The 26992-nt window shown below is 51.7% G+C and overlaps 4 protein-coding genes across 4 annotated transcripts; 2 read left to right on the forward strand and 2 right to left on the reverse strand.

Moving 5' to 3' along the window:
- Nucleotides 1-186: 186 nt before the first annotated feature.
- LRRC41 (leucine rich repeat containing 41) lies at nt 187-8392 on the reverse strand. Its single transcript, XM_059821973.1, has 10 exons — nt 8305-8392; nt 8132-8218; nt 7463-7533; nt 5483-6647; nt 4806-5051; nt 3735-3899; nt 3306-3404; nt 2695-2817; nt 1682-1757; nt 187-433 (listed from the first exon to the last, which is right to left on the reverse strand). The coding sequence occupies exons 1-10, from the start codon at nt 8390-8392 to the stop codon at nt 199-201; spliced, it is 2355 nt and encodes a 784-aa protein (XP_059677956.1). The 3' UTR covers nt 187-198.
- Nucleotides 8393-8779: 387 nt separating this feature from the next.
- On the forward strand, nt 8780-10245 carry LOC104260773 (cytochrome b-c1 complex subunit 6, mitochondrial). The gene is made up of 4 exons (XM_059822231.1): nt 8780-8870; nt 8968-8991; nt 9311-9472; nt 9980-10245. The coding sequence occupies exons 1-4, from the start codon at nt 8829-8831 to the stop codon at nt 10010-10012; spliced, it is 261 nt and encodes an 86-aa protein (XP_059678214.1). The 5' UTR covers nt 8780-8828; the 3' UTR covers nt 10013-10245.
- A 1030-nt stretch (nt 10246-11275) lies between these two features.
- Nucleotides 11276-15184, forward strand: NSUN4 (NOP2/Sun RNA methyltransferase 4). Its single transcript, XM_059822196.1, has 6 exons — nt 11276-11383; nt 12093-12523; nt 12685-12839; nt 13004-13158; nt 13844-13968; nt 14757-15184. The coding sequence occupies exons 1-6, from the start codon at nt 11276-11278 to the stop codon at nt 15028-15030; spliced, it is 1248 nt and encodes a 415-aa protein (XP_059678179.1). The 3' UTR covers nt 15031-15184.
- A 1048-nt stretch (nt 15185-16232) lies between these two features.
- Nucleotides 16233-26042, reverse strand: LOC104260933 (vitamin D3 hydroxylase-associated protein). The gene is made up of 15 exons (XM_059822197.1): nt 25821-26042; nt 24512-24625; nt 24025-24168; nt 22937-23070; nt 22340-22546; nt 21821-21861; nt 21475-21599; nt 20720-20845; nt 19791-19888; nt 19516-19615; nt 18603-18646; nt 18091-18130; nt 17496-17604; nt 17000-17145; nt 16233-16358 (listed from the first exon to the last, which is right to left on the reverse strand). Exons 1-15 carry the CDS (start codon nt 26028-26030, stop codon nt 16233-16235), a joined length of 1764 nt encoding a protein of 587 aa, XP_059678180.1. The 5' UTR covers nt 26031-26042.
- Nucleotides 26043-26992: the final 950 nt, after the last annotated feature.

The raw sequence follows: 26992 nt of genomic DNA on the forward strand, positions 1-26992 counted from the left end.
TTGACACATGCGGTCTTGTGTGTCACTTCACTGTGGTACCCCTTCTTCAAATTAATAGAAAAGTGAAGAACTGTACCCTGCTTGAACCAGGGGAAGAAAGCCCCACCCATGCTATGAAATAGATCTTATTGGCCAGGGAGTGAACTGCTTAGGTTCAAGCTGATGCTGCTTAGGTTCAAGCTCCTGCTCCTGTGTCCATCACATGACACTGATGTAGTCAGCAAAGGCCTGGGAGGAGTCCCACGAGTCATTGACCACACTGCACACAGCTTTGAGACGCCGGAGGGCTTCTTGAGCTGTTTCGGCATCCTGATCCAGCCAATTTTGGAAGAGGCGGAGGTGTGTGAATTGAATCTGTCCCCCTCTCTGCTGGATGTGGCCTTCCAGCTTCTTTGTGAACTCCAGGAGTCCATCAGGTTTGATACAATTTGAGCTTTCCAGGGAAAGGAGGACACAAAAAAAAAAAGTCATTAAGAGTCTAGGCTATAATTTGAGCAGTTTAAATTACAGTCCCTTCTAGTAACTGCCAGTGCAGGTACTTGAGGATGTTTCAATGCAAAGTACAACTTTCTTCAACAATACAAAGTGAGTGGTCTTCCAGTTTTGATGAAAAACAAAACTGAAGCACAGTAATATGAAGGGCTAGAAGCTTTTTAAAACTAAGGTGGTAACCACTGACAAGTTAAACTCATTTATCCTGGCCTCCTTACTACTGACTTAAGTAGACCTAGCTGTGGCCTTAAAATGTTCCTGGCCCCAAGCTGTTGGCTCAACAGTGCCAGGAGCACTTCAATCTCATAGCAGCTGTCAACTGCCTGGACCAAGGGGCCTGGCCCAACCTACAGGTCCCAGTGCAAACCTCAGCAGTAAGTGATAGTTTATCTCTTCCTTCTGAGAAAATCTGGAGAACATGTGTAGGGTCCTGGTGTTTCTAGATTAAAAGGTCATCTCCCCTGCACAGATGTGTAAATAAATACAAAGTTGCATGCTGGACTTAATCTCATGAGCGGCACAGTAACAATCAGGATTCAAGGCTGCTGAAGGAGTGGCCGTGGTTAAATAAATTGTCAAGCCTGTGTACTCTCAGCAATCTGAGTCACTAGGATGTAAAGGGGATGGGGGGAATAATCAAGCAAAAAAAGTCATTACTATTGCAGAAATGCCACCCTCCATGTGCTTCATGAAGGTTACTGCCTATCTTTATGGCCACTGAGGCTCAGGAAGAGAGCAGCAGTTCAGGTTGAAGACCAAAGATGATGAAAGGAATGCAGAAGCATTCACAGGGTCTGTCAGGGACAATGACAGCATTCTCTCCCTATTCCAGGGCAGTGGGAACAGAACTATTCATGCTGATGCCTAAGAATAAATGTACGTAGGGATGTTAGTTCTAACCTACAGCGCAGGAAGGGCTTGCAGCAGCCTCCCAAGGGAGCAGCAAACCAAAGCTGCTTTTAAGATGGAGCTTGACTCATTTATAAAAGGGACAGTGAGATGCTTCAGAGATGCTGGAGGTCCCTGAGGTTGTATGTGCCCATTGCAGCATTTCTCTAAGCTTTTCTTGGGCACATGTCCCCTTGAGGAAGGAACAAAACCACGCTCAGGCTTCTCCTGCTGTCTGAGCCCAGTTCAGCTCTGGCCCTCCCGAAACAAGAAATTCAGGGTGTTTAGAGCAGCAGAATACCTGACATCCAGCTGGCAAAGAGAAGAGGAGGAATCTTCAGAGAAAATGTCTGCAAGGGCAACCAGCCTGTGATTTCCTAAGAGGGGAGAAATACAGCTGTTAGATGCAAACTGGGAACTGTGTTAAATATTTAAATGGCCACAGGGCTGGGATAATCGTGCAGAAATGAGGCTGTAAGCATGTGCGTGCAGGACAAAGGGCTCATCTCTGCACCCTCAGTTTGTCCCCCTCAGTGGCCTAAAGCGAATTCACCCCGCTGAGCACAGTGTTCAAGGCAATGGAAACATTTGCTGATTGGGCAGTTTGTTTCACTAGAAAAATCCTGGTTTTGTTTGAGAAGTCAATATGCAGCTTTGCTTTAAAAATGGCCGATAGCACATGGTTAAAATCAAACCTCAGAAATTAGGTGTATTTCAGGTGCTCCCAAGCTTTCACATTTCATTTCATTAAAAGAACAGAAAACAATATTCTGGATTTACCTGAAATTCATTTCTCAGACATTTCTATTTGGCCTGTGATCTAAAAGCCTATCATTTATGTAAATTCAGTTCCTCTTCTTTGACACAAACCCTTCCTTTTCTTATCCCCATCCCTCCAGTGGCTGCCAACAGCTTTTAAGGCACAAAATCACCAAGCTTGGGCAAAATCTGTGCCTCTGGCTGACAGGCAGTGCATCTACTGCTAGATCTGTTCCTGTTAAAGAGTCTGAAGCAGATCAGTGTTCAGTCAAATCTGGAATCCCACTGATACTTGCTTTTGCTGCAGAGAAAAGCAACCGTAATGCCTGCGCAGCACCTGGGCTCTTGGTACATTGCTGAATGCAACTGAAATTCTGCCTTTAAAAAATTAACTTGGTGCTCCTTATTTTGTGAGCTAAATCCACTCTGTTCATGCACGCGTTAAGTTCAGCATGGAGGTCCCCAGCTAGCAACAGTTCTAACTCCAACCCTGATGTTACCTCCAAGAGAGCTGGTCTAAGGTCAAGGACCCACAGCAACATTCACAGTACGCACCAAGGCGATTCCCAGGCAGTTTGAGGCTCTTCAAAGATGAATTTCTTTTCACTGTATTGATTATTTCCGACAAAAACTCAGTAGTAGAGCTTTCAAACAGCCGGCAGAAAGAAAACGTGATTTCTACAGAAGAAATGGATTGACAGTACATGTTAGTACACCCTGCGTGCTTCATTATTCCATAATTACATCCTGCAGACAGCTCCAGCCCTTAATCCGTATGCAAGAACAAAGCTTCCCCAGCAGTGGACTGCATACAACAGCACTACTGCTCTGTCACAGGAAGAGAGCAGAGATCACACCCAGGGAAGTGGCTTTGCCAGCTGACCCAGTTAAGGGCTAATGTGCTCTGCAGGTTTAAAAACCTTCATTTTATAGCTAAGAATATGGACTCTCCTCGGCAGCACACACCAGCTCTGCAGCTGCTCCTCTCTCTACCCTGCTGGCACAAAGAGCCAGACGTGTTTCCACTCTGCCAACAGCTACGGATCTGCCCCAGTGACATTTGACTAAACCTTGCACATCCGAAGATCACCTCTTAAACATCACCCAGCCAAAAGCAGCCACCTGCAGCACCTTTCCAGGCACCAGCACTCAGGAGTTTGCTGTACCTTGCAGGACAGGATCCTGAAGCAAAAGCAGAACTTCATTCTGGTGCTCAGCCAGGTTCACATCATGAAAGCTCAGTTTCTTCAAATTTGGATTACACTCTAAAAGCAAAACAAGTTCTCAGTTAAAGTACTGTATGTCCTTGGGGTAAAAAGACCCTGACCCAAGTACCAGCTAACGCCCAGAAACTGAGTTGGACTGTGGATAATTTGTGCTGGATTGTGGGTAATTAAAAAGGAACCATCCTGCTGTGCAGGACCATTCACATGCTCAGCACAGAAAGTGGGATGGCTGACACCCATTTCCTTTTCTCAGGAGACTTTGAGGATGTCCACACTGAAGAAATGGACCCACCTGAGCTGGCTTCATGCTAATGGATGAAAGATCACAGCAAGGAAGCTACTCTGTGTGTCACAGATTTAGGAGAGTACCTTTGAGTGCCTCCAAAAGGAGCCCAAGCTCCTGAGAACAGGGCAGCGTGGCACTGTCAAGGGACAACTGCTGGAGGGACTTTGACGCCTTGAGCACTGGCAGAAGGAACACGGTGTGCAGAGGTTCCCTGGGGAATCGGATCTCCAGCTGCTCCAGGCAGCTCTCTAAGGGAAGAAAAACAAACAACAATGAAAGAGCTTGGTCTGGAGTGCCCGTCTTCAACTTAGCTAGGTCCTAGAGCAAGCAAGAAGTCTGTGTGCCTGACATAACTATCATTTAGGTTAGTAGAAACCGCTATGCGATGTGCCCTGCCTCACAGGGCTCTATGCCAGCTCAGACCTATGGTAATATAAATCACTTAAGGCTTACTTCAGGACTCCTGCCAGTCCACAGGGCCACCAATTTCTACTGTGTTCTGGCAGTGAAACTATGCCTGAGAAAAGGTCACCCTTTATGCGCAAACCAGTCTGTGCCTTCCCAGAGCACAGCTCTTCACTAACCCCACTCCATACTTGCTCAGGCTTTGTTTACTGCTTTTCTGGTCATTCAAGGGCTAATGAGGGTGATGAGAGACCTGTGAGTTGAGAACATGCTGCTATAGCTCCCAGACTGTAATCCAGAGGGTTGGGCAGCGCTTTGCCATCACCTGTGGTATTGTGATGACCAAGAGATGCTTTCCCTCTGCTTAAGGGTCCATCTAAGGCTTAGAGCCTCAGTCAATAGGATGGACAGAGCAGAAGCTCCCAACCAGTTTACAGATCTGGTGGAATACATTCCCCATGGGCTGCGTGGACAGTCACTGCTAGCAGGTTATGACTGGCCCCGTAGAAAGCTGATGTTGCAGCAGGTTGGCATACAGCAATAAAATGCTTTGTCCGAGATTCAGGCTCCACAGAGCACGTCACAGACTGGAAATGACAAACTGCAACACCACCTAAATCAGAAAGGTGAGACTGTAATTGCTTAATTACACACCACTGTAACACTGTAGAGTTCAAATCTCCATGCCAAGCTTTTACAGCTCTATCTGCCTGCCATGTCCGGGTCATTACTCAGAATCTATTTCCTACCTGGGATTTCTGCTTCACTGCAGCTTGGATTCCCCTCTGGCCTGTTCTCCTCCAGCTGGTTTTTGAGGTCGAAGCTGACTGAGAGTGTGTGGAGCTGGGGAAAGGCGCTCAGGATGCAGCGAACAAGGTCCATGCAGGGCATGTGGGAGAAGACGTCGCTCACACGCACCACGCGGAGGTGGCAGTCCGAGTGGCGGGAGAGGGCCCGGAGCCCAGTGAGGATGCAGAAGATGTTAGCACCCAGGCCTGGAACAGCATTTGTACAGAAAGGTGTTAGCTGCGCCTGTACAGACACCAACACACATGCAGCTGGAGCTGCACCAGCAGCCAAGCAACGTAAGTCAAAGGCTAAACTCACAGACTGCTTTATCCACACGTTCTTAAGCTAGACTGTGTATACGGGAGATGGAGATCTGGCTCTTCCCTTCGCCCTCTCTGGATGGTCTTTAAGCACAAGGCCAGGGGCTGTTTTGGCGCAGAAGGGCCGCATTTTCTCCCTCAAACAAGTCCTCACACTCATTAACCATCTCTACCGACACCATTCTCAAGTTCAGGTACCAATACTCTTACAATGCCCATTCCATAATAAATATAAACATAAAATCAGGGTAAACCTGGACAGTAAGTCAGACCATTAGACCAAGGCTGGAAGGAAGCAACCTGTTCACACCACTAACCATTGTAAGACAGAACCAAGTTTTCTAAAGACACCCAGGAGCTCAGCAGGTTACTCAGAGTCCGACATGTCTCCCCAGTCAAAGGAATGGAGAACAATTCCAGCGTGGACACGCTTCGGAAGCGGTGAGCAGCTTTCAGAGAAAAGATCCCAGGAGATCCTCCTCTTTTCTTACAGCCAGCATGGCCAGTGCACAGAGATCCTGGGGAGGAACTAGTCCAGTTCTCAGTGTTTTCTCCCTCTGTTGTGCTGTTTTTGTCAAGTAACCCTGAATTATCCTCTCTAGCAACAGTAAAAACAAAATCATACAGGTCTTCTGGGTCAGCATATGGTCCCCTGCTTCGTCTGAGGCAGCGACGTTTCTTCCCCACTGCAGATTTCAGCCGTCTGCGTGTCTTTTGAAGAACGGGGTGACAGGACAGCTGGTCTGAGATGCAATCAGAAGATCCTCCCTGAATGCTGGTGTGGTCACAGGGCACCTTGCTGCTTGCTTCACTGCATGCTTGGTTTTGCAGAGGAGGACTTCTCGGTCCAGAGAGGACAGAGTTCAGGCGAGTGTCAGTCCCGCATCCTTTCACTTCTGCATCAGCCTCCTCCGGGGCCCTGGGGGATCTCTTCTGGTTCTCGCCGTTGCTCCTCTCACTCTCATCGCAATGGCCCCTCTCTGCTCGCTCTTGTGCTGATTCCTGGCTTTGAGCTTTGTCCTCCTTTCTGCAAAGGCCACATGGGCTGCTGTGATATGCGAGAGCATTTCCCGAGCGCCAAAATCCAGCACTCATGCTCAAAATGAGAACGAGAAGAACTGTGTCGGGAACAGGCCAGGAATACATGGACACTTGGCTGACAGAGCCATGGTGAATCAGCCGGTGAAGAAGTAAAACCAGCGAACGCCTGATGGACTGGTCAGAGGAGAGGAGATGCTGGAACTTCAGGATCTGCAGGGAGCCAGCCAGGTTTTCAAGCACTTTCTGGTTGTGCTCAGCAGTGAGCTCCACTGCACCCTGCAGCATGTTGCAGAGGGTAAGCTGGGAAACATGCGGGGAGCTGTGGAGCAGTGGCGAGAAGTGATGGTCATTGAGACGCCAGTCAGAGGAAACATCCAAGACACCGTGAAGAACGTTTGAGAAGAACGTTTCAAGGAACTTCTTCCTCCAGCAGGTTATACTCTGCAATTAAACAACAGGACCATATTAACAAAAAGTCAGCCACAATTTTTTCCTTGTTCTTTTTAAGTTAAATTATTGCTACCTGCTAACCTGGTAAATGCGGTACCCAAAAAAACCTATTGCTAGCACAATTGAGACTGCCTTTCTAGTTCTCAACATCCTTCCTCAGTGTATTTGTTGAAAAACTGAGTTACTCCCATTGCTTTCTCTTCATCCTGCTTCTGGCCTAATTTAAACATATTCAGTGGTTTGAAGCTAAGCCATGTTTTTGCCTGTTAAAAACCACATCATCAGGAATTTTCTTCCTGAACATCTATTTAAGGACTGTCATTAAATGGTCTGTTAACGATTCTTTCACGATGCTGAATCAACGGAGCTGCTTCAGTTTCCGTATGTAAAACCATTCTTCCAAACTCATGGTCTTCTGTAAGTATTTTTCTAGTGCTTTCTAAGGCATCAGCACATTTTTTTGCCAGTGTAGGCGTCAGCATGATATAAGATACTGTTTTTATCCTCTGTTTCCCTATGAATTACATCTCTAAAGACAGGATTTAGTCTTTCAGCAAACTCACTGTTGTGAAATGAAGGGTGTGGCTGTACAGTACAGTTCCTTTTATGAACCCCGTTTCCCAAAATGGTTGTAATACCAGGGTCATGCCTTGGTCCTGAGCTCTACGAATGCTTATAAACAAGCGCCAGCGATTGCTCGGAGGTGGCCAGGAGCACCGGCAGACTTCAAAACAAAACCTCGTGGAAGATGTCGGAAACGGGGTGCCTGCATCGTGCCCCTTCTCCCATCGGCAGCATCCCCTCACCTCCGAGTTCGGCGGCCTGGTTTTCATCACATCATCCCACAGTTTGCGCCAGATGGGCTGTGTCGAGACGCCTGGGGGGAAAAAAAAAAAATCAACTGGGCGCTTTAACCTCTTTCTCCCCGTCCGAGTGCCCTGTCCCAGAGCTCTCCCCCGCAGAGCTCACAGGGGCGCTGGGCAGATGAGGGGCAGTGCTGGGGGGCGCAGACCCAGACCGCTGCAGCAAAAGGGCAGTGCTTTGCTGTGAGGGGAAGACCATCACCTTTTAAGGGACGCGAGTTAAAAAATGGCAGGTTTTGCTGGTCCTCAAAAGGAGCAAAGTTACAGCAGGGCCTGCATCGCTGTGTGAACCCTGCCAGGGTATAGGATGGGGCTCAAGGTTTTGGACACAGGGGGTGTCCAAGCCCAAGTGGCAGCGACTGTGCTCCGGGGGTGTCCCCCCACCCCGTTGAGGTGTTCACCCCTCAGGTTTCCAGCCTGGAAGGGTTCGTCCCTCCAGCGCGGGTTCCTCTCTCCAGCTGGGGGTCCCTCCGGTGTGGGGCTCACCTCTCCAGGTCGGAGAACATCACCCCAAAGTATGTGGGGCTTTGTCCGCCTCATCAGTCTGTGAGGGCTCATCCCTCCCGCCCGGGGGTACCCCCAAGGGTTTGTCCCCGTCCCCGCCGGTGTCACCTGCTCTCCGCGCAGCGCCCTCGGCCCGCTCGAGGCGGAAGACGGTGAGAAGCGGCAGGAGCCCCCGCAGGAGGTGCCCGGGCAGCGCTGCGGAGAGCCAGAGGGAGACGGCGGCAGAGTGCGGACAGGCCCCAGGCCCCGCGCCCCGCCGCCCCGCGCCGCCCGCGCCTTACCCCAGACGTCCCGCTCCAGGGCCCCCATGCTGCGGCTCACCGCCGCCGCGCTCAGCGCGAACAGGCTGCGCGGCCCCTCCGCCGCCATCGCCCCGCTCAGCGCGGCCGCGCCGCTGCCATCTTGGGAAGGGACACCCTCCCCAACCCGCGCACCGCCCCCGCCGCCATCTTGGGAGGAGGAGGAAGCGGGCGGCCATGTTAGGGAGGTCGCGTCGAGCGGCGTCCCCTTCCCACGCCGGGCCGGAGAGGCCGCCAGCAACAGTCAGGCTGAGCCGGCTCCAAGGTTGCGATCCCCAGGAAGAAGAGTAAAAGGAAGGCGGGGAACGGTGCGATAACCGTCTCGAGACTGTCACAGGCGCAGCCGCCGCCGGCTGCCATGTTTGGAGGGGAAGAGCCCAGGCCTGAGGCACCACGCCCTGGGGGCGGTCCCAGCGCGCTGCGGGCACGCTTCCGCTTCCGGGGCGAGCAGCGGCACTTCCGGCGGGTGACCCTGGCGAGTCCTTCTGGGCGGCGGGAGCGGAGGGATGGGGCTGCGCGACAGCGTCGTTCACGCTGGGGAGCCCGAGGTGAGTGGGGCCGGGCCGGGGCGGCGGGGGCCGCGCCGAGGCGCCGCGGGCAGTCGGACGGTCGGTAACGGCTGTGCTTTCTTTCTTTTTTCCGCAGGAGGAGGAGGAGGAAGAGCTGGTGGTAAGATGTGGGGCGGGGGGGCCTGGGCCGCCCCTGCCCGGGGAGCTGGCAGGCCTCGGCGGCGGCGGGGTGCACCCGTAGTCTCTAGAGCGACTCGTTGCTCCTAGGGGAAGAGGCCCGGTGCCTTTCAGCACTGATAAACAAACTCGTAGGGGCTCGGGCCCCCGTCGCTGCTCTGTGCTGCGATACAAAGCTTAGCGGGGAGGCGGCTTGAATATGGGCTTCGGCGCGGATATGCGGCTCCCTGTTAAAGCAGGGGCCTCGGGGGAAAACGGCGTTTCGGGGTCTCCCTGTTCTCACGGCAGCCCCGTGCCTGCAGGATCCTTTAACCACGGTTCGGGAGCACTGCGAGCAGATGGAGAAATGCGTGAAGGCGCGGGAGCGGCTGGAGCTGTGTGATGCGCGGGTGTCCTCCAGGTCCCAGACAGAAGAGCAGTGTACAGAGGAGCTTTTTGACTTCCTGCACGCCAGGGACCACTGTGTAAGTGCAACACCTGTGGATGCAACTTGCCTGCTGGTGGTGGGAGCAGAGCTGCCTTTAGCTGCGCTTCTGAGTGCAGACAATTCAAGTGTGAGACGTGGTAGCTGTTCAGTTGCAGTAAGCTCCAAAGAACCGTGAGCAACTGTGAGCTTGATGCTTTTTCCTGTTAAATGCTTGGTTCCTCCTTGTTGCAACAGTTCCAGCTGGGATTCAGTAGGTTATTAATTAAATAAGTCAAATGCATTGTTTCTACCCTGCAAACGACACTTTGCTATTTCAGTGTTGTATCTGCCATTTTAAAGTTAAACCTTTTTAACCTGAGGTGAAACTTTGTAAGAAATCTCAGCTTGTTAGTTTTCTTGAATGACTTGTTGCAAAACAATGAAAAGAGTGGAGGGCTGTGGGGCCATGTGTGTTAGTGGCCCAGAAAACCAAGATGCAGGTCGTAGCACCATGCTGATTTCCAGCCCTAAACTGTGAGTTACCAATTGCTTTGTCTCTTTTCAGGTTGCTCACAAACTCTTTAAAAACCTGAAGTGAAGGCAGGTGTGATTCTCCATCTGCTGCCACAGCCCGTGTCGGTGGTTCCTGGATTCACAGTACTGCTTCCTGCCTGTTCATTCTCCATGCCAAGTGTCAGCGAAACAGCTTTTTTGCCGCGACTGAGCCTCAGCGTGTCACTGCGTCTGTTCTCGTGGAAGATGTGTAGCCACGCAAAAAACATGTTGATATTCTGTAATTTTCCATATTAAACAGAGTTCCCGTGGAAATACCCTCCGTTTATTTCCTAGCTCTTTGTGTTTGTGACTTGTACTGGGTTAAGATGAAATTAGTGGGGGTCAGAGCCCGGTTTGTGGAGGGAGACTTTTCCTCACTTGTGGGAACATCCTTTTTGTGTGGCCATGATGCACAGCGGCTCGAGCATGATCCCACAGGCAAGAAGTTTGTCTGTGGAGCCACAATGATGTTTCCAAGCCCCACAAGACCAATATTGTTCACACAAGTTCTGACTAAGTTAAACTAAAGGGAGTGACCCTTTTCTAGCAGAGAAGTTTCCCCCCCTTTGGGGGAAAGCTGTCACCTGTCCCTCACTGTCACCTACTGCTGCTAGAGGCTGCAAAAGCCTCCTGGCCACAGTTGGCTTTGTGTTCTTGTCCAGAGCAACTGACCATATGGCTGGAGACAGGTATGGTGGTGGTTCTACCGGCTCAAAGGCTGAGCAGACCACGAACTGTCACCTGGGGGAACTAAAGCCCTTCTGTGTGAGTCACCAGCCCCTTCTGCTCACATGGAACTGTCTTGTGGAAGGGTCAAGTTCATTCTCTGCCTGGTTTTTCTTCTGATGAGGTTGTTCGGTAGCAGGAACACTGATGTTTCACCGGGCAGCAAATCCTTCCTCAGCTATTCTTCAAGGTGAAAACAAACACCTTTTAAATTTGGCTGTTCTTTACCAAAGTAGCAGTCTGTAACGGAGCTTTATTAGGGTGAGTGTAGCATGTTAATATTAGGAGTTTTGAGGTTTTTGTAGCACAGGCTCTGGAAAGAAGGCGCCGGGCTGGGGGCACGGCCCCGCCGCATGCCTTCCTCCTGCCGCCAAGCCCGGTCCCTTGCTGGATCCCCTTCAGCATCTGATGCCCGAGCGCGGCTCCTCCCCGCCTTGCAGCGCTTCCTGCGGCCCCGCACCCGGGAAACCCACGCGGGTGTTACTCGCTCGGGGGGGCGGTGCGGAGCCCCGAGGGGGACGGGCGGGCGGTGGAGCGGTGCCGGTCCCGCCCCGGAAGGCGCCGGGGCGCAGCGCGGGCGATGGCGGCGCTGGGCGGCTGCGGGAGGGCGGCGGCAGCGCTGCTGCGGCGGGGGCCGCCGCCGGGGCTGGGCCCGGGGCAGCGCCGGCACCGGTACAAGGAGAAGTGGGTGAGCGGGGCCGGAGCGGGTCCCCGCGCCGCGGCCGCCCGTCCCGCACCCCCTTTCCCCGCCTTGTACTGCGTTGCACCCCCTCTTTTCTCCCCGCTAACCTTTCTGCACCCCCTTGCACCCCCTTTCTCCCCCTGCATCCTCTCTTATCTTCTTTCGATCGTTCCCCCGCTGCCCCCTCCCTTCTGTCTCCTCTTCCCCCATTACGCTCGGGTTACGCCTCTGCTGCACCCCTTCCTATCTCCCCTCTCCCCCATCCCACCTTCCTTACGCCTCTTCTGTCCCCGTTCCTCGTTGTACCCTTTGCGCCCCCTCTGCCTCCCCATTTTACCCCAGTTATGTTGCTATTGCACCCCTCTAATCTCCTCATTTGACCCCCTTGCACCTCTCATTGCACCCCCTCAACCACCGCACCCCCATTGCACCCCCGTTACGCCACTCCGTACACAGCCGTTCCCCTCCTCATGTGCCCCCCCCGTGCCCCCAGCCCCATTCAGCCATTCCCAGTCCTGAACCCTCCCTGGGGGCCCACCAGCCCATGGGTGTCGGGGGCACAAGCCCTTTGTGGGGCTGCAGAAAGGCCCCAGGGACTTTTGGTAGCACAGGACCCGGTGCTGGATTCTCCAAAAAAAATGTTGTGGCTGGGGAGGGGGGCACTGGGATGTCGAGGTATTTTGTCTTTTAACATCTCTGATTTTTTCCCCCCAAGGCTGCCACGGCCCCCCGCATCCCCCCGACGCGGCTGGCCCTGCACCACTTCGACGCGAGCTACAGCCTGCAGCTGAAGGACCTGTGGCCCTCGGTCCGCGCCAGCCTGCTCTGCGAGCAGAAGTACGGCGCCCTCCTCAACAACTTCTCTCATGTTGACCATGTCACCCAAGAGCTGGAGCTGCTGAATGCCACCGATTTTGTTTCTGAAGCCCCCAAAAAGGCGCAGCGATCGCAGCAGGGTGCAGCTGCGGAGGAAGTGGGGAGAGGGGAAAGCAGGTCCCAGGAGGGGTCTGGCGAGGGCAGGACAGTGATGCAGGCAGAGATGATGACACAGGCAGAGATGTCACCACCGCTTAATGCCTCCATCAGCTCCAACATCAAGTGTTACACCTTCCCCAGGGGGGACATCACGCGCTTTCGCCCTGCATGGTGAGACATCCCTGGGAGATACGCCCGCTGTCACTGCCAGCCTCGGGGGCTGCACGTGCGCGAGCACCTGCTGCTTCTGTATGTCCCCATCCTCACTTCCAATTGCTGTTTTCTTTTCCCCTCGCACGTTTGCTTTTTTTACGCAAACTGGTGATTTCTAGGCCGGACACTCTGGGACTCCTTGACTATTATCTCCTGGACGCAGCATCTCTCCTGCCCGTCCTGGCGCTCAATGTGCAGCCGGATGACTTTGTCCTCGATCTCTGTGCGGCTCCAGGTGGCAAGACTCTGGCTCTGCTGCAGACTGGGGTTTGTGGTAAGTGGAGGCGGGTGTTCCTTGTCCCCATGCATAAAAAGGGCTGGAAGAATGTGCTGTGCCCATTAATGTCTGACCGTTAATCATTTCTGGTTATAAGAGTTGGAAATCAGTTGTGTTTTTGCAGGAGTGACATTCCCGGTGTGCCTGTTTTGTCCTCTCAGGGCATCTGGCAGCCAACGACATATCCATTTCCCGGACAAAGAGGCTGTACCAGATTCTCCATAGCTACGTTCCCAAAGAAATCAGGGAAACTGTGAGTGTCACGTCCTGCGATGGAAGGGACTGGGGGCAGCTGGAAGGTGGCACTTTCCATAAGGTAGGTGTTTGGGAACCGCTGAAGATAAACCCATCTAGTTCACTTTCCTCCTGTTTCAGAGGAAGACAGCAGTTTATCCTACAGTATAATTGTATAGTTTTCCATAATCTTAAATGCAGAGAAAGAGAGAAGACTAAGCCAGATAGGGAGTAACATTTCCTTCTGCCATACCCTTCCTGCAGGATCTGGTGATTATGGGCATAGGGAGTTGTACCTTGTTATCGGTGTAATATCCCTTGAAAATCCTGTTCTAATCTGTCACCTGGAGGGGATTTAGATAATTCTTGTTTCTCAGCCATGTCCAGCCACGGGAGCTGGGTTTGTTACTCTGGGAGGCATCGCTGCAGGAGCTCTGGCCGTGCATGGTTGCAGCTGTAGGTGCTGCAGTAACACCTACCAGGAAGACGCACAGAGCAGAAACATTAAATGAGGACACGTGTGAGAATGTGGCGTTAGCCACCATTTCTGTGTCTCTTTGCACATTCCCGAAACACAAAAGCAGCCAGATGAGTTGCAGGTCAGTGTGGGTGCACACCTGCGCTCGGGCAGCATCAGCTAGGCCAGGTACCGACAACTGCTTGGTGGGTGGTGAGGGTGGAGGAGTTGGGCAAGGGGCATGTTGCACTGGGAGACTGGCTGAGCTTGGCTTGGACCCGGGACTGATGCAGGATCTCTGCTGCTGCAGGTCCTGGTGGATGTGCCCTGCACGACGGACAGGCACTCTGTCATGGAGGACGACAACAACATCTTCCACAGGAGACGAACCAAGGAGCGTCAGATGTTGCCCATGCTGCAGCTGCAGCTGCTGATGTGAGTGAGCTCGATGCTGTGTTCTGGTGCTACTTGTGTTACGGTAGCAGCTCTCCATGGCCAGCACCGAAACCTCTTCTTACTTTGTGTGTCCCCGACTGGGAAATGTAGAAACCATGTGTAGTTTTCTGGAATGGCAACAGGTCAACACATCAAATCATCATAAGTGTAAGAAGGTGCAAATATTCTCAGTCAGATCAAATGTCCTTCCTGCCCAGCAGTAGCCACAGGAGGTAGGGAGGAGCCTGTAAGGAACAGGATGGATATAGTGTTGTCCTTTTGTGTGATGATCTCCTGGGTCCTGGCAGTCAGCCCTGGAGGATTCCCAAGTGTCCACATCTCCCAGCATGTGGGAGGACACAGGGGCGCTTCATCACCCCATTTTGCTGGGAAGGCTGGATGGGCTGACTGCGAGCTGCGGCAATAAGGAAACAGATTAGAGTCCCATGTCAGCGCTTGAACTGTGAGAGCCTCTTCACCTGTACATACTCTTATTCCCTTGGAGGTGAGTGCAGGATTACTCCTTCCAGCTGCTCTCCAGTAGCGTCTCTCCCATGTTAAGTACTTTATCAATCTAAACATCTGTTTGACCCATATTGCCCTGGTCTAAAACAGCCCTCAGGTTGCAGTGACACAGTGAGTGTGCTGAGCCTGTGGAGTTCAAGGAGATTTGTCTCTTGCCTCCTACGAGTTACGTGCTAGCTTCCCCATTTCGGTGGGTGGGAATGCTGGTATCCCACACAGTCCTCCTCTTCCTGTGACGGTGTGTGTGTTCCTCTTGTCTGCAGGGCTGGGATCCTCGCTACCAAGCCGGGAGGAGAGGTGGTGTATTCTACGTGCTCCCTCTCCCCGCTGCAGAATGAGTATGTGATCGAGAGAGCGGTAGAAATTGCAGAAACCCAGTTTAACATCAGTGTCCACGTTGAGGACTTGAGGCACTTTCGGACGCTTTTCCAGGACACGTTTTCCTTCTTTTCGGATTGCCGGCTAGGGGAGCTTGTGCTGCCCCACCTCACAGCCAACTTTGGACCTATGTATTTCTGCAAATTACGTCGGATGTAGAAGGGGCAACAGACTACGTCTGCTGGCTATCAGGAAATACCCCAAATTTCCAGGGAAAGCAAAACTGCTTTATATTTATTTTTCTTTTTAAAATGTCCCAAAGGAGGTCTGCTTTTTTTACTGCAGTCGTAGAGAATAAATGAGAAAGACCTGCTGTGTAGTCTCCTGAATATTTATCTGTTTGAAACTGAGGTTTTTAATCTAGGAAAGAGAGAGAGGTCTTATCAGAGGGAGCTATTTATCCATCCATCTCAGGATGGGGTAAATGGCCCTGTGTGGATGCTGCTCTCTCCCTCCTGCTTTGATCCTACATGAACAGGTTTGGGTTAACAAACACCATCTGGGGGTCTCAGCCTTTCTGTCCCAGATCTCACCATCTGCATGATTGAGTTGCATCTGTGGTTATCTATCATCTCCTATGTTCAGAAAGAGCAGCTAGAGGTCCTGAAATAAGAGGGTCCTAAGAATGCCCCTGCTGTGAGGTTGAAAATGTGCTTGGGATGCTCCAAAACTGGTGGTGGGAAGAGCTTGGTGCTGTGGAAAGGCCAGTGACTGTTGCCATCCCTCACGGACAGGATAGCTGTGGTTGAGAGGGAGGGTGTGACCATTCCCATGCTAGATGCTGTTTAATGTCCAGTGGGAGGGTGTTTGTAAGATTTTGAGTAAAAACTGTGCATTCGTATAATCATAGCCATCAGGATTATTGGAGTTTAGAATAAGAGTTGCTTAATAGCTACATTTTTATTTTTGTGAGCAAAATAAAGTGATGGGGAGGGTAGACATGGCTGTATTCCTTACAGGGCAGCCCACAGTTACATCCATATGAAGTTACTCCAGTGCCAGCAAGAAAATGCTGTTGAGCTTTTGCAATCCTTTTCTCTCAAGCATCACCCTGCTTCTGCAAGAGGCAGCATAGATGAAAATGAAGGTGAACCTCCCCATCCATGTCCATCCTTCCAGGAAGGTACAGTTCATAGATTTATCATCATTTGAACCCAGCTTAAGCCAGTCCTGCCCTCTGCATGGCATCTTGGTTCCTTACAGGATCTGTGCTTACTGGCAAGGAGGGAGGTCAGGAAATAGCTTTTCCTTCCTCCTTCCCTCCTCGCTGTGATCTCTGCACTGCTGATTGCAGAAGAGGAGTCGTGCAGCACTGTCCTTTTCCCCTCACCTCTGGCCCTGCAGGCGTGGGACTATGGAGGCTATCCCGCTCTCTTCTCACGGCTGAGGGTCTCCACCTCCTTCATGAAGCGAAGGCACAGCTCCTCCCGCCACGGCAAGGCCACGCACTGCACAGCCACAGGCAGCCCCACGGCTCCTGCCACAGCCTGCAGCGGGGGCACAAGCGGTGAGGGGTTACCCGGGGGGCTCAGACCTCCAGCAGCTTTTGGAAACTTGGGTTAGGCACGTGGCTCATTCCAGAGAGTGGGAGGTTGGAGGCTGAGCCCTGCCATTCAAGCAGCCTTAGTGCGCTGAGGCGGAGGGAAGGCTCTTGCTGTTCTCATGAAATGGTTACCAAATCTTGGGCAGCGTGTTTAAGACGCCCACCCCCCCACCCAGCTCTGCTTTGAGCTGTCTTGCAGCCAGATCCCTTTTCCTTCAGCATCCTCATTCCTGATCCATGCTCCACTGACAGCCTGAGCCTGGTGAAGGCATCACAGAGCAGGAGGAAGGTGCTGTGGGCTGTGGCTGTCACAAGGATCTACCCAAAGAAGCTTTGCTGCATGGCTCCTTTCTGATTTCTGCCTATTATCCAGCCTGGGGCTGCTCCCCCAGTCCCCTCAAGCTTAGTGACTTATGTTTTTTGGGGCTTGGGAGAAAAGGGATTTGCAAGGGGTACATAAAGAAGAGGTGAATTTTTTTGCACTGTGCCCCTATTGATGGAGACATTTAGGAGCCCCTGATTTCAGTGAAACTTACTTGAACATCCATCAGCATTCTCTGCTCCACCACTTCCCATGTTGCGTACCTGTTTCAGCGTTCGGTCCCAGGGGTCATCACAGTATCCTCGGTAAAGCTTTAGCTCTTCCTCATCAGCTTCTGTCACGGTGCTGACGGGCACAACCCCAGCAGGGAAGTTCAAGACATTGTACAGCATTGTGGAGGAGATGGCAGCTGAGAGAAGCAGAAGAGAGAATGCAGGTAGTCACAGCCTTCTGTCTTCCTTCAAACTTACACATTACGTGTTCACTGAAGCCCCTGAGAACCAGCTGCTGCTGGGAGGAGAGATTGCACAGGGCTGGTCACCTGCAGGTCCAAGTTCTACCGCAAGAAACAACTGCCAACTGTTGTTCCTCCATGTGTCTGTCTCCACCTGCTCAGATACCTTTGCGGTAGTTATTTTTCCTTTCTAATGCCCATAAAATGCTTAGGTGGGTGGTAGACCTCCATGGTAGTGGACGGTTCTGTCCAGTCTCAACCACTGTGGTCTTCTGCCCTCCTGGAAAGGTCCCAGACTCACTTACTGAGGAGTTTCCCGGGGTATCCCGTGGTGAAGGCAGGGCCCAGGACAGGGCACAGCACAACATCCAGCTGGAGTTCCCTCCACTGGGCGATGAACTCAGTGCGGTATACCTTGGGGAGGAGAGGGGAGATGACATGGAGGCCAAGTCCATGCCTGGAGCATCTCAGCTTCTCTAGGGTATGCACCAGGCTCTGGCATGGCCAAGGAGGCAGCAGCAGGCAGCTGTGTTCAAGAGAAGAGGCAGGGGAGTGTGTAAGTGTCTGCCTCCACAGCACGTGGCCAGACCGTGGCCAGGAATTGGAAAGGTCCCTCTTCAGCCGATCCCACTCCCAGGACAGCCTTTGTGGTGCTGGGACTGTCGAATGTGGGCATTTGGGCATAAGCACTGTGGGCAACTGATAAAGTCCTGGCTGGATTGACCCAAAAGCCCGTCTAACCCATTTCTATCTCTCTTTTGTGCCTTTCCCTCTGTCTTGTCTCCTCCCCAGCATGCCCCTGCACAACCCCTTTCCTAACTGATGATCCTCTGAGCTGGCAGTTGCCATAAAGCCTCAACTTGAAGCATGATGCCAGAGAGAAAAGTCCTCAAAACGTACCTCTATTTGATGGTGGTGATTCCACATCTCCTTCACTGACCTGCAAGTGGAAAGCGTAGCAACGTTTTTAAGCTTTAAGAGGAGGAGTTGCTTAAATAATCCTCCAGGTTGATAAGCCCTGGCAATTTTAGCAATTACTTAAAACAATACATCTCTCACAATTTGTCTAAAGTTTCCTTTGGCATTTAGCCGAGCAATTAAGCAACAAATGTCTGGAAGTGGTAGAGAGAAGGTTTCTCTTGTGAGCCTGGATTTAGTACTCATCTCCGGCACAGGCTTCCTATATGACCTTATCCATCCAAGTCCCTCAATCCTTTCAGGATAACACTAGGGGCAGTGCAACACTGGGGAGATGTGTTCCTAAAGGCTGAAGCCATGTCCAGGGTGGAGGGACAGCCCCTGCAGAGAGCAGGTCAGAGCCTGTCATGAATCCAGTTCCCCCCACCATGGACACTTAGAGGAGAAAGTACCGTTCATTTTCATGGACATCCCTGGGGATGATGCCATCTTACCTCATTCCACCCAAGGCACTCAGATAGTCAGCCAGGCGGGGAAACTGAAAAGGCAAGAGGTTCCTGTTAGGGACATGACATGGGGGTGCAGTAACTTGTGCCATCCCGGGAAACCCCCGGTCCCATCCTGCCTCCGTCCCTGGGGATGCTGCACTGAGAGTGAATGATGATAATTAAAAATGCTTCTCATGGTTCTGAATTTACTTTGCTTCCAATTTCTGGTTGTTGGTTCCCAATTTGTTTCTTACAGCCCTATATTTCCTGCTCACAGAGGAATGCACTGACTTGAACTAAGCCACCTTTCATTATTTTTGATAAATCAAACATTTTTTTAGCTTGGTATCTCACAGAAACAAGACAAGACCTCTACAAGCACTTTGATTGACTCCCACTCACTGCTACCTTTTTGGTTCTTTCAGCTGAGAACAACCCAACTGGACAGAGAGGCAGAGAAAAAGGAGGAGAAAAGCCCTACAAAAGGATGCGCAGCTGGTGAAAGGGTTACAGGGAGAGACAGCCCTTATTAATCACTAGGAGTCCCCATGAAGTTGTGATCCTTGGGAGGCCTCCAACACAGGGATAGACCTTCAACTTCGAGTCCCTCTGCTGCAGTAATCCCAATGCATGAATCTGTAGGAAACCGGGCACTGCTAGGTCTAGCATTTGAGGAACCACTTGCGGTGGGCTCTTCATTAATCTTTTACAGCTCTTGGATGGTCCTTCTCTCATTTCCTTTTTCATTGGAGAAATCCCAGCAGGGGTCTAGAAAAGACCCTCCAAAGTGATAGCATGTGCTGTGGCCTGAAATACCAGTTTTTTTTAGTTAAAGGAGTCTCTCAGTAGCATCACACTTTCAAGCATCTCAAGGCCTTGCTGACACCACTCTGCTTCAAGTCTGAGGCCAGGGACTCACCAGAGGTTTAAGAATCAGAGCCAGCAGCTTCTTCCCCAGAGTTGGGATCTTGCAGCAATTCACCTGTGATTTCAAGCTTGGATCTACAATATCTCCTGTGCTGAGAGATGACAAGAGGAGGGGATCATGCCAGAGAAGCTGTTTGCTCCTTCTCAGAAACCTGAGTATCTCCTGTTTGGGGTGGGAGAGATGGGCTCCTTTTGCCTGTGCGTTGTGCTCATGGGCGTGGGGGTGGAGGTATTTTACAGCACTGCTGCCAGGAGGCTCCTACTTACAACACATCCAGCCAAGCACAGCCTCCGTCAGCAAAAAACGTCTTCAAAAACAGTTCAGTCATGACATAGTGGATCCGAGGTGGAGAAAAGGGCACCAGCTGCACCAAAACACAAGATTATGTGGCAGTCTGGGGATGTGAATAATTTCCGAGGTCTGACTGTGGATATACTTCAAAGGCAGAGCAGCACCTCCCTGGGCTTCACATGCCAATGGAGGTCCCGGTTCAACACTTTACTAGCCCAGGCATCTCCCTGTGGGATTATTCCTCCCTGATGGCTGTTTGGCTCAGCTCTGAGATCTCTCCAGAGCTGTTTCCTCCTCCATCCTGCTTCAGGCATTCACTGAGCCAGAAACTACACCAGTTTCCCACCTGTCCCAGCAGAATCAACACCTGCTCAGACATGGACTCACTTTGCTATGAAGACCACCACTAGCATGTTTCCATAGGGAGAGAAAGGTGTTTCCCATGCCATGTCTCACAGTCCTTTTCCCTCAGTGGTCCAGGAAAAACAGAAGTCTCCATGGACATTGGGGAGGAAGGGGAAAAAACACCTCTCAGAGCCCTGCTGGGGAACAACAGACCTAGAAAATGCCAGAGGAACCTTCCAGAGTCAAATCCAGGACTTTATGGATGCTGCTGTCTGGTGCGGACCACAGCCACCAGATCAGAGATGGATTCGTTGCACCTTGCAGGTACAAGCTTGCTGATTGCTAGTGCTGTTTCCCCATGAGATGCACTACTAGCCCAGGTAGGCGTGCGTCTGCATTGTGTTATGTGGCTGTAGTAACTTAATTCTGTACCTCTGCTAGGTCATTTATCCCACAACTGGGCTTGGGGTCTATGTCTGGTCTCTGAAGGGTGATTTCAGCAGTGAGGAGCAAAGCTGGGGACGCCTCGGGGAGAAGAGCGCGGGGTGGTTGTGCTCACCTGGTGCCCGGCTGCCTGCAGAGCCCCCCTGGTTTCCTGCACTGCCCGCCGCATGCAGGGGGGCAGAGGGAAGTAGCCGTCTGTGTCGTAGTACCCGACCCGCAGGGGAGCGGAGCTGGAGTACACCTGGAGCAAAGAGCCACCAGTTAAGCATTTCCAACCTTGCTGGGGGTAGGACTTCCCCCGTGCTGAAGCCCACTGTAGAAGGGGACAAAAGCTCCAGATGTTAGGGAGTAACTAATTTTCTGGTTTGCTGCTTGTAGTCCATACGTTACCCTTTCCAAATGTCCACCCCTGCCTTTTTCTCCAGCCTCCCCTTCATCCCTCCCTTCAGATAGAGCACAGCCACTCAAGACTAATAGATTCAACCATTGCTACAAAGGATGGAGGTGGAGAAACCTCCTGAAGTTTGTCTGCTGCAGAGGAAAAGGAAATGTCCTCAGTCAAGAGATTTGCTGTAGAAGTTTCTGATCGTGTCTCATCTTCCCCTAAAAATCTCCATCTTTTTGCTCCTGGTGTTGCCTTCCTCCCCACTTTTTTCTCTCAATCTGATAAGCTACATGCCAGCTGAGAAGGCAGAAAGGATAACTACTTCTTAACATATTTTTTTCTAATAATTATGAATTGTGCCCTCAAAGAAAGCTAACAAGTTACTGGCAACCAGTACAGTAAAGATCACTGGACCATTAAAGAATGCATACGTTGAGCGTGCAGCATCCTCGAAAGAACTGGGGCTTGCTGACTTAAGGACTCACCTCCTCATCGAAGGGGATGGGGGGCACAGTGGGGTCCAGCTGGAACATCTCCTGGCAGAGCAGCGCCTTCATGCACAGGGCCAGGCTGTCCACGTCCCTCGCCATTGGCCCCAGCGCGCAAGGAACTGGAGTGGGACGAGAGCGGATGTCCACGTTAAGCAAACGGGTGTGCCAAACACCGGTCCACCCCTCTGCGCGGCCGCGTTGGCTGCAGACGATGATCAGGCAATGAGGTGGGATGTTTCAGATGGACTCTGAACAGATCTTGGGTGTCTCAGGCTTTCCTCAGGCCTAGAGAAGTACATAGGACTCTTCACAGCGTATAGAGAAAAGCAATTTTAAGTACCTGACAGGATCCCACTGACTGGGCCACTCACTCCGGACAGGCTGTGGGAAAAGAGAAAGAAGCATATTGTCATTTCAGTAACAGTGAGATAGTCCCAATATGTTTGAATAGCATAGTGGGGTCTTCAGTTCTGGACCCGAACCAGAAGGCAATTATTAAAAGTATTTGAGTTGAGTCATGTGAAAAAGAAAATTTTGGTCAAAATGAAAAAAAAAAACCTAAACCCCAACAAATCTTAGTTTTGGTTTAACCAAAAATGTTCCATTTTGGCATTATTTAACCACTTCAGGCCCCTTTTCCTTTTAACTGCAGGCCAGATTTACAATGAAAACACAGCCATTTCCCCACAAAACCTAACAACGCTGCCTCTTGGGAGAGGTTTTGAGCAAAGCAAGCCAACCTTTAAGAAACCATCCTCTCTTTTCCCCACAAGTACTCGCTGAGCACCTCGCCCCTTCTGCTGAGCTTGAAAATTAACAGGCTCCTGGCAGGGTGGGAAGGGCAGACCCCAGCACCTACCTGAGCCTTTCGGCCGTGGGTTTGAGCCCGCACAGCCCGCAGAAGCTGGAGGGCAGGCGGATGCTGCCACCGATGTCTGAGCCGATGCCCAGGATGGAGCCTCCCCCTGCGATCAGAGCTCCCTCCCCTCCCGAGGAGCCCCCGGGGCTCTTCTGGTGGTTGAAGGGGTTCAAGGTCTGGCCGAAGATGGAGTTGCTGCAGTCATAGCTGGGGAGAAGAAAACCAGCAAGCGGGTTGTTGGAAACAACCTAATGCCTTGAGTTTGTCAGCTCTCCCTTACAGTGAGTTTATGTGGCATAGCCAACCCCATCCTGCCATCCCATAAATCCTTTGGAACATGGCTCATTCCCATGAGCCTCTGCCCTCCCTCCCATGCATAAATGCTCTTGATTTCTCTTATGTAATGGTAGTTTTTTTCCCTCTTAATCTTATCTGAAAGCTATTTTCAGTTGAACTGAGATTGTTAGCAGCTGATGGAAGAGAGACTTGTCCAGGCAACATCTCGGGAGACAGGAAGGAGCCTGTTCCGGGACCTACAGGCTGGGTTTTAGCTTCAGGAGCACAACCAGAGAAAAGATTTCTAATGATGTACATTACTTGAAGAGGGATTGCGGCACATTGGTCATTGCAAATGGGATGGCCCCCTGTCTCTTCAAAACCTTGACTAGGACGCTGTCCTCCTGCACCAGAGTGCCCAGGCATTGCGCAAGCCCACAGGTTGACAGATGCCCCTGCAGAGAGGAGAAGTGACAACGGACATGGTCAGCTCAGTTCCCCTGCAGTTTTGGAAGGATGATCTGGTGTCCCCTTTGGGGTGGGGCAGGTACTAACCCACTCCCTTGCAAGTTCTTGCATGAAGAGCCAAGGACTCCCTCTCCTTCCATCCTTGGCAGAGGGCTGCCAAGCACCTACAGGGTCAAGGCTTCTCCTGAAGCTGTCCTTGCTCTTTTCCATGCTATTTCTCTCCCCTGACCCAGATGCAACTCCATAGGTGCACTAGCTCAGGATCAAACCCACTGTCCTGGTGACCAAGTGAAGCCACCAGTGGATGTTCAGGGAGGGAATGTACATCCCAGGCAAACACAGTGTGATCCTTTTTCAGTTAGCCTTGGTGTTTGGAGCTTGGTTTGGGCTTAGAGTCCTCTTAACTGTGTTGGTAGGTCAACACGGAGGACATTGCCTAACAAATTCAGCTCAGGAGTGTGTGGTCAGCCCTCACCAGGGCTTGTCTGTGAGGGGGTCCCTGGTGTATTTCATGCACAGGCTCTTTGCTAAAGGGCTCAGTGGCAAGGCTACAGCACAACAGGGATTCAAGGTCAACGGTTCCTGCTACTAATGACTTTCTAGAAGCTGAGCCATGTTCTTATCCCTGATACTGCAAACCTCTGTGTAGAAGTCTGAGTTATGGCCCAAATGACCATGTAGCCCAGCCTGTGCTATCTCACGTATCAGAGAAGAAATCGTTCAAGTGTATAACTATTCACCCCTTTTTTTTTGCTGATGGAGGCTTCTAACTGCCAGGGTTGCAGCTGCAATGAGATGTGGGGCCACAGCCTCAGACCCAGCCAGGCTTCCCATGGTGTAAGCAGGGAGGGATTAGGCCCCTTCCCCATTCTCTGTGTCCCACCACTTCACCACCCAACCCAGCCCACGCTGGGACACTTCATGAGCACAAAGGGAAGCACCTTGTGGCCAATGTGATCCTTGATGCTGACGGGGATGCCATAGAGCAGCCCTTTCTCCCTCTGCTGTTGTATTTTCTGGAGCTGCTCCTCACACTCTGGGATAAAATGTCGTAAGCAGTTTGTCTGCTGGGTCACTTCCAGGGCCTTTGCCGGACATGTGGAGAAACGGGTGTTAGTTAAGAACAGTATCGTTACACAGCTGCATTCAGTAGCTACCTGGATCTTCAAAACAAGGGCTAGTGGCTTGGTATGCATGGTAACCCCCTCCCCAGAGCATTCCAGCTCAAGCCATCTCAAAGGACTGTCCAGTGACGGGTCTGACCCAGAAGACAGAGAGATCCCTGCCTTTTCATATCTTTCTTCTGATATCTGCTATATTAAAGACTTGTCATAATCACCAGCTCCAACAAATCTCATCCACCAGCCCACACACCATGGCATGGAGAACATAAGTGGTTTGCACATCACACCGCAGACAGGCACTCACCTTCTCTAAGTAGGTGTAGAGGACAGTCTTGGGGGACAGAGACCCTTCTTGCAGTCTCCCAGTGAGTTCCAGCAGGGGCAGGGACAGGATGGCATCCGTCTGGACACTGGGGACCTGCAAAGGGAAGATGAAGGGGATGCCAGGACAGCAGCTCCAGTTACCCTTTGGCTCAGAGAGGATAAGTCTCTTAATTTTTGCCAATATTATAAAGAGCTTGCTGGAAAGGCGGACCCTGCGTGTGGGGGTTCAGACCTTGAGCTGCTGAGTGTTTCATCCTGAGTTTGGATGTCATGAACGTGATGCAAGCACAGGAGCCCTGCTGTCTCTGAAGGTGCAGAAAAGCTTCGTGCATCCACTGCAGCAGAGGACAAGGCAATGCCTCACATCAGGGCCTTCCTCCTGGCACTGTGGGGCTTACCCACTGACCAAGGGGCAATCATCTCAGCTGAGCAAACACCAACCTGGGCAGAAGGTACCAAAGTCCTTCCACACAAGTCTCAGGCTGGCCCTTCACCCCTCAGAACGGGTACAAGCAGTGTGGGTTAGCCCGGTCTGAGGACAAACGTCTAATAGCTCAAGCCCAGCAAACTGCAAAGAAGTCGATAGGGACTCGCAGGTGAGTAAGGTCTACTCACATCTAACCACACTGGTTAGAAATCAGTGTTGCAGTAGAAATTCAGGGCCACACCCATGCTAGTTGGGTGACTGCCTCATTTGTCCCCACATCATGTCCTGGTTGCTCCCAGGGACACTGAATGCCCTGTGCTTCATAGTGTTAAGTTAGGCCAAGCATCTTCTGGGCAGCCTGCGGGGCTGGGAGGTCTCACTTGCTGGGAACTCTAGTGAAAACTCTTTTGAAGACTCCTCAAGAGCCATCCAGAAGCCAGGTTTTAGAGACAAAGATACGGGGGTGTGGAGAGATGTGTAAACTCAGAGTTAGGAAGAGGAAGAAGAAGCAGCTTTCTTGCTTCTACCCGTAGAGGCAAGAGACATTTCTAGATCCCAAAAGAACTGGGTTTTGGATCAATGAAGGTCCAGTGCTTCATCATCTGTGTTGTCCAAAACCTCTTCCCAGTAAGTAATTCACGTCTCCATGGCTGTAGACTCCCACTGCATCTCATCCAGCTTGAGGAGAGCAGTCATCTCCCTTCCTCCCAAGGCAGCCTTTCCTCTTGCTGAGGGCTGCGGGCACACCTCCCCTGGACTCCTTGTTATAAAAGCTATGGAGGCATGAGCTGGAAGAAGGAGCTGAAGAACAACATCAGCAGACACCCCTGTGAGACTCAGACCCCCCAGAAGGATGGGTTACCTGCTCCCTGAACTGCTGGACAACCTTTGCCATTTTCTTCACACCCTCATCCCGGGTCCTCTGAGCATCTTCGATTTTCTTCTGGATCTGCCTTTTGCCCAGCCATTTCCAGACCACCACGGCTGCCGCCGAGCCGCAGAGCAGGGCAAGGGCAGCAGAAAGATTCACCTCCCTCTCTGGCAGGAGCTGTCTCAGCTGTTGCTGGATCATAACGTGGCCTTCTGGTCTCCGGGGATGGAGTGAGAAAGAAAAGCAAGGCAGGAGCAGGAGACCTTCTCTGCCTCCCCAGACCTGTCCCTCCTCCTAGCACCTCTGCCTCGGGTCAGCAAATAGTTTGTGAGTCCAAAGCTGACCCCTGCAAAGCTGCCTTCAGTGGAGCGTGCAGGGGAGAATGATTGACTGGGAAACGGAAAAGGTGAAGTTTGGCCAGTGAACCTTGGGGCGTCAGGTTTACAGGGGCTTTCTGGACTGTGGGAAGTTCTTCGCTGGGGAGGAAGGGCTGTGGGATCAGCTGAACAAAGAAGCAAGGAAATAGCTGCTCTCTTATTTCCTGCATAGCCTGAGAGGACAATGGGAGAAGGGGAAAAAACAGCTTGAAATCACAAGACTTCCCTGCACGGGATGGGGAATGGTATGATGAGAAGATGCATAGCTGTGGGGTACCCAATTGCTCACCAGCTCCCTTAGCCTGTGCTGCTCCCATGGTGGCCAGAGGCTGTTTCAGGAGGCTCGTGGGGTAGGGCTCAGCACTGCCGTGATGTCTGCATGCACCAGAAAGAGAGGCTGTTCCACCCCATGACAAAGCACGCTGGTATTGCCTTAGGAGTAGAAAATCCCACAGGCTTGCAGGTCAGAAGCAAACTATTTCCAACAGACATTGGAACAGCTAGTATCTGAGGTCTTTCCAGCACAGATGTCTCTCACTACAAGCACACAAGAACCATGAGTTGAGCTGAAGGCAATAACGCAGCCAACATAGCCCCAAAACAAATGCCATAGTTTGTCTGTGATGATCTCTGCTGGTTTTGGATGGTGGGTCCTCTTATGGGCCCCACCTTGAAAAAGGGTTTTGGGCAGCTAGATCGTGCATTACAAAACATTGCAAGGTTGCACTTGATGGCCAGAGGCCCAGAACCTGATCCTGTTCCAACAGAGTGTGGAACTGGATATGG

The sequence above is a fragment of the Gavia stellata genome, chromosome 10 (genome assembly GCF_030936135.1).
Source record: "Gavia stellata isolate bGavSte3 chromosome 10, bGavSte3.hap2, whole genome shotgun sequence".
In the NCBI taxonomy this organism is placed as follows: domain Eukaryota; kingdom Metazoa; phylum Chordata; class Aves; order Gaviiformes; family Gaviidae; genus Gavia; species Gavia stellata.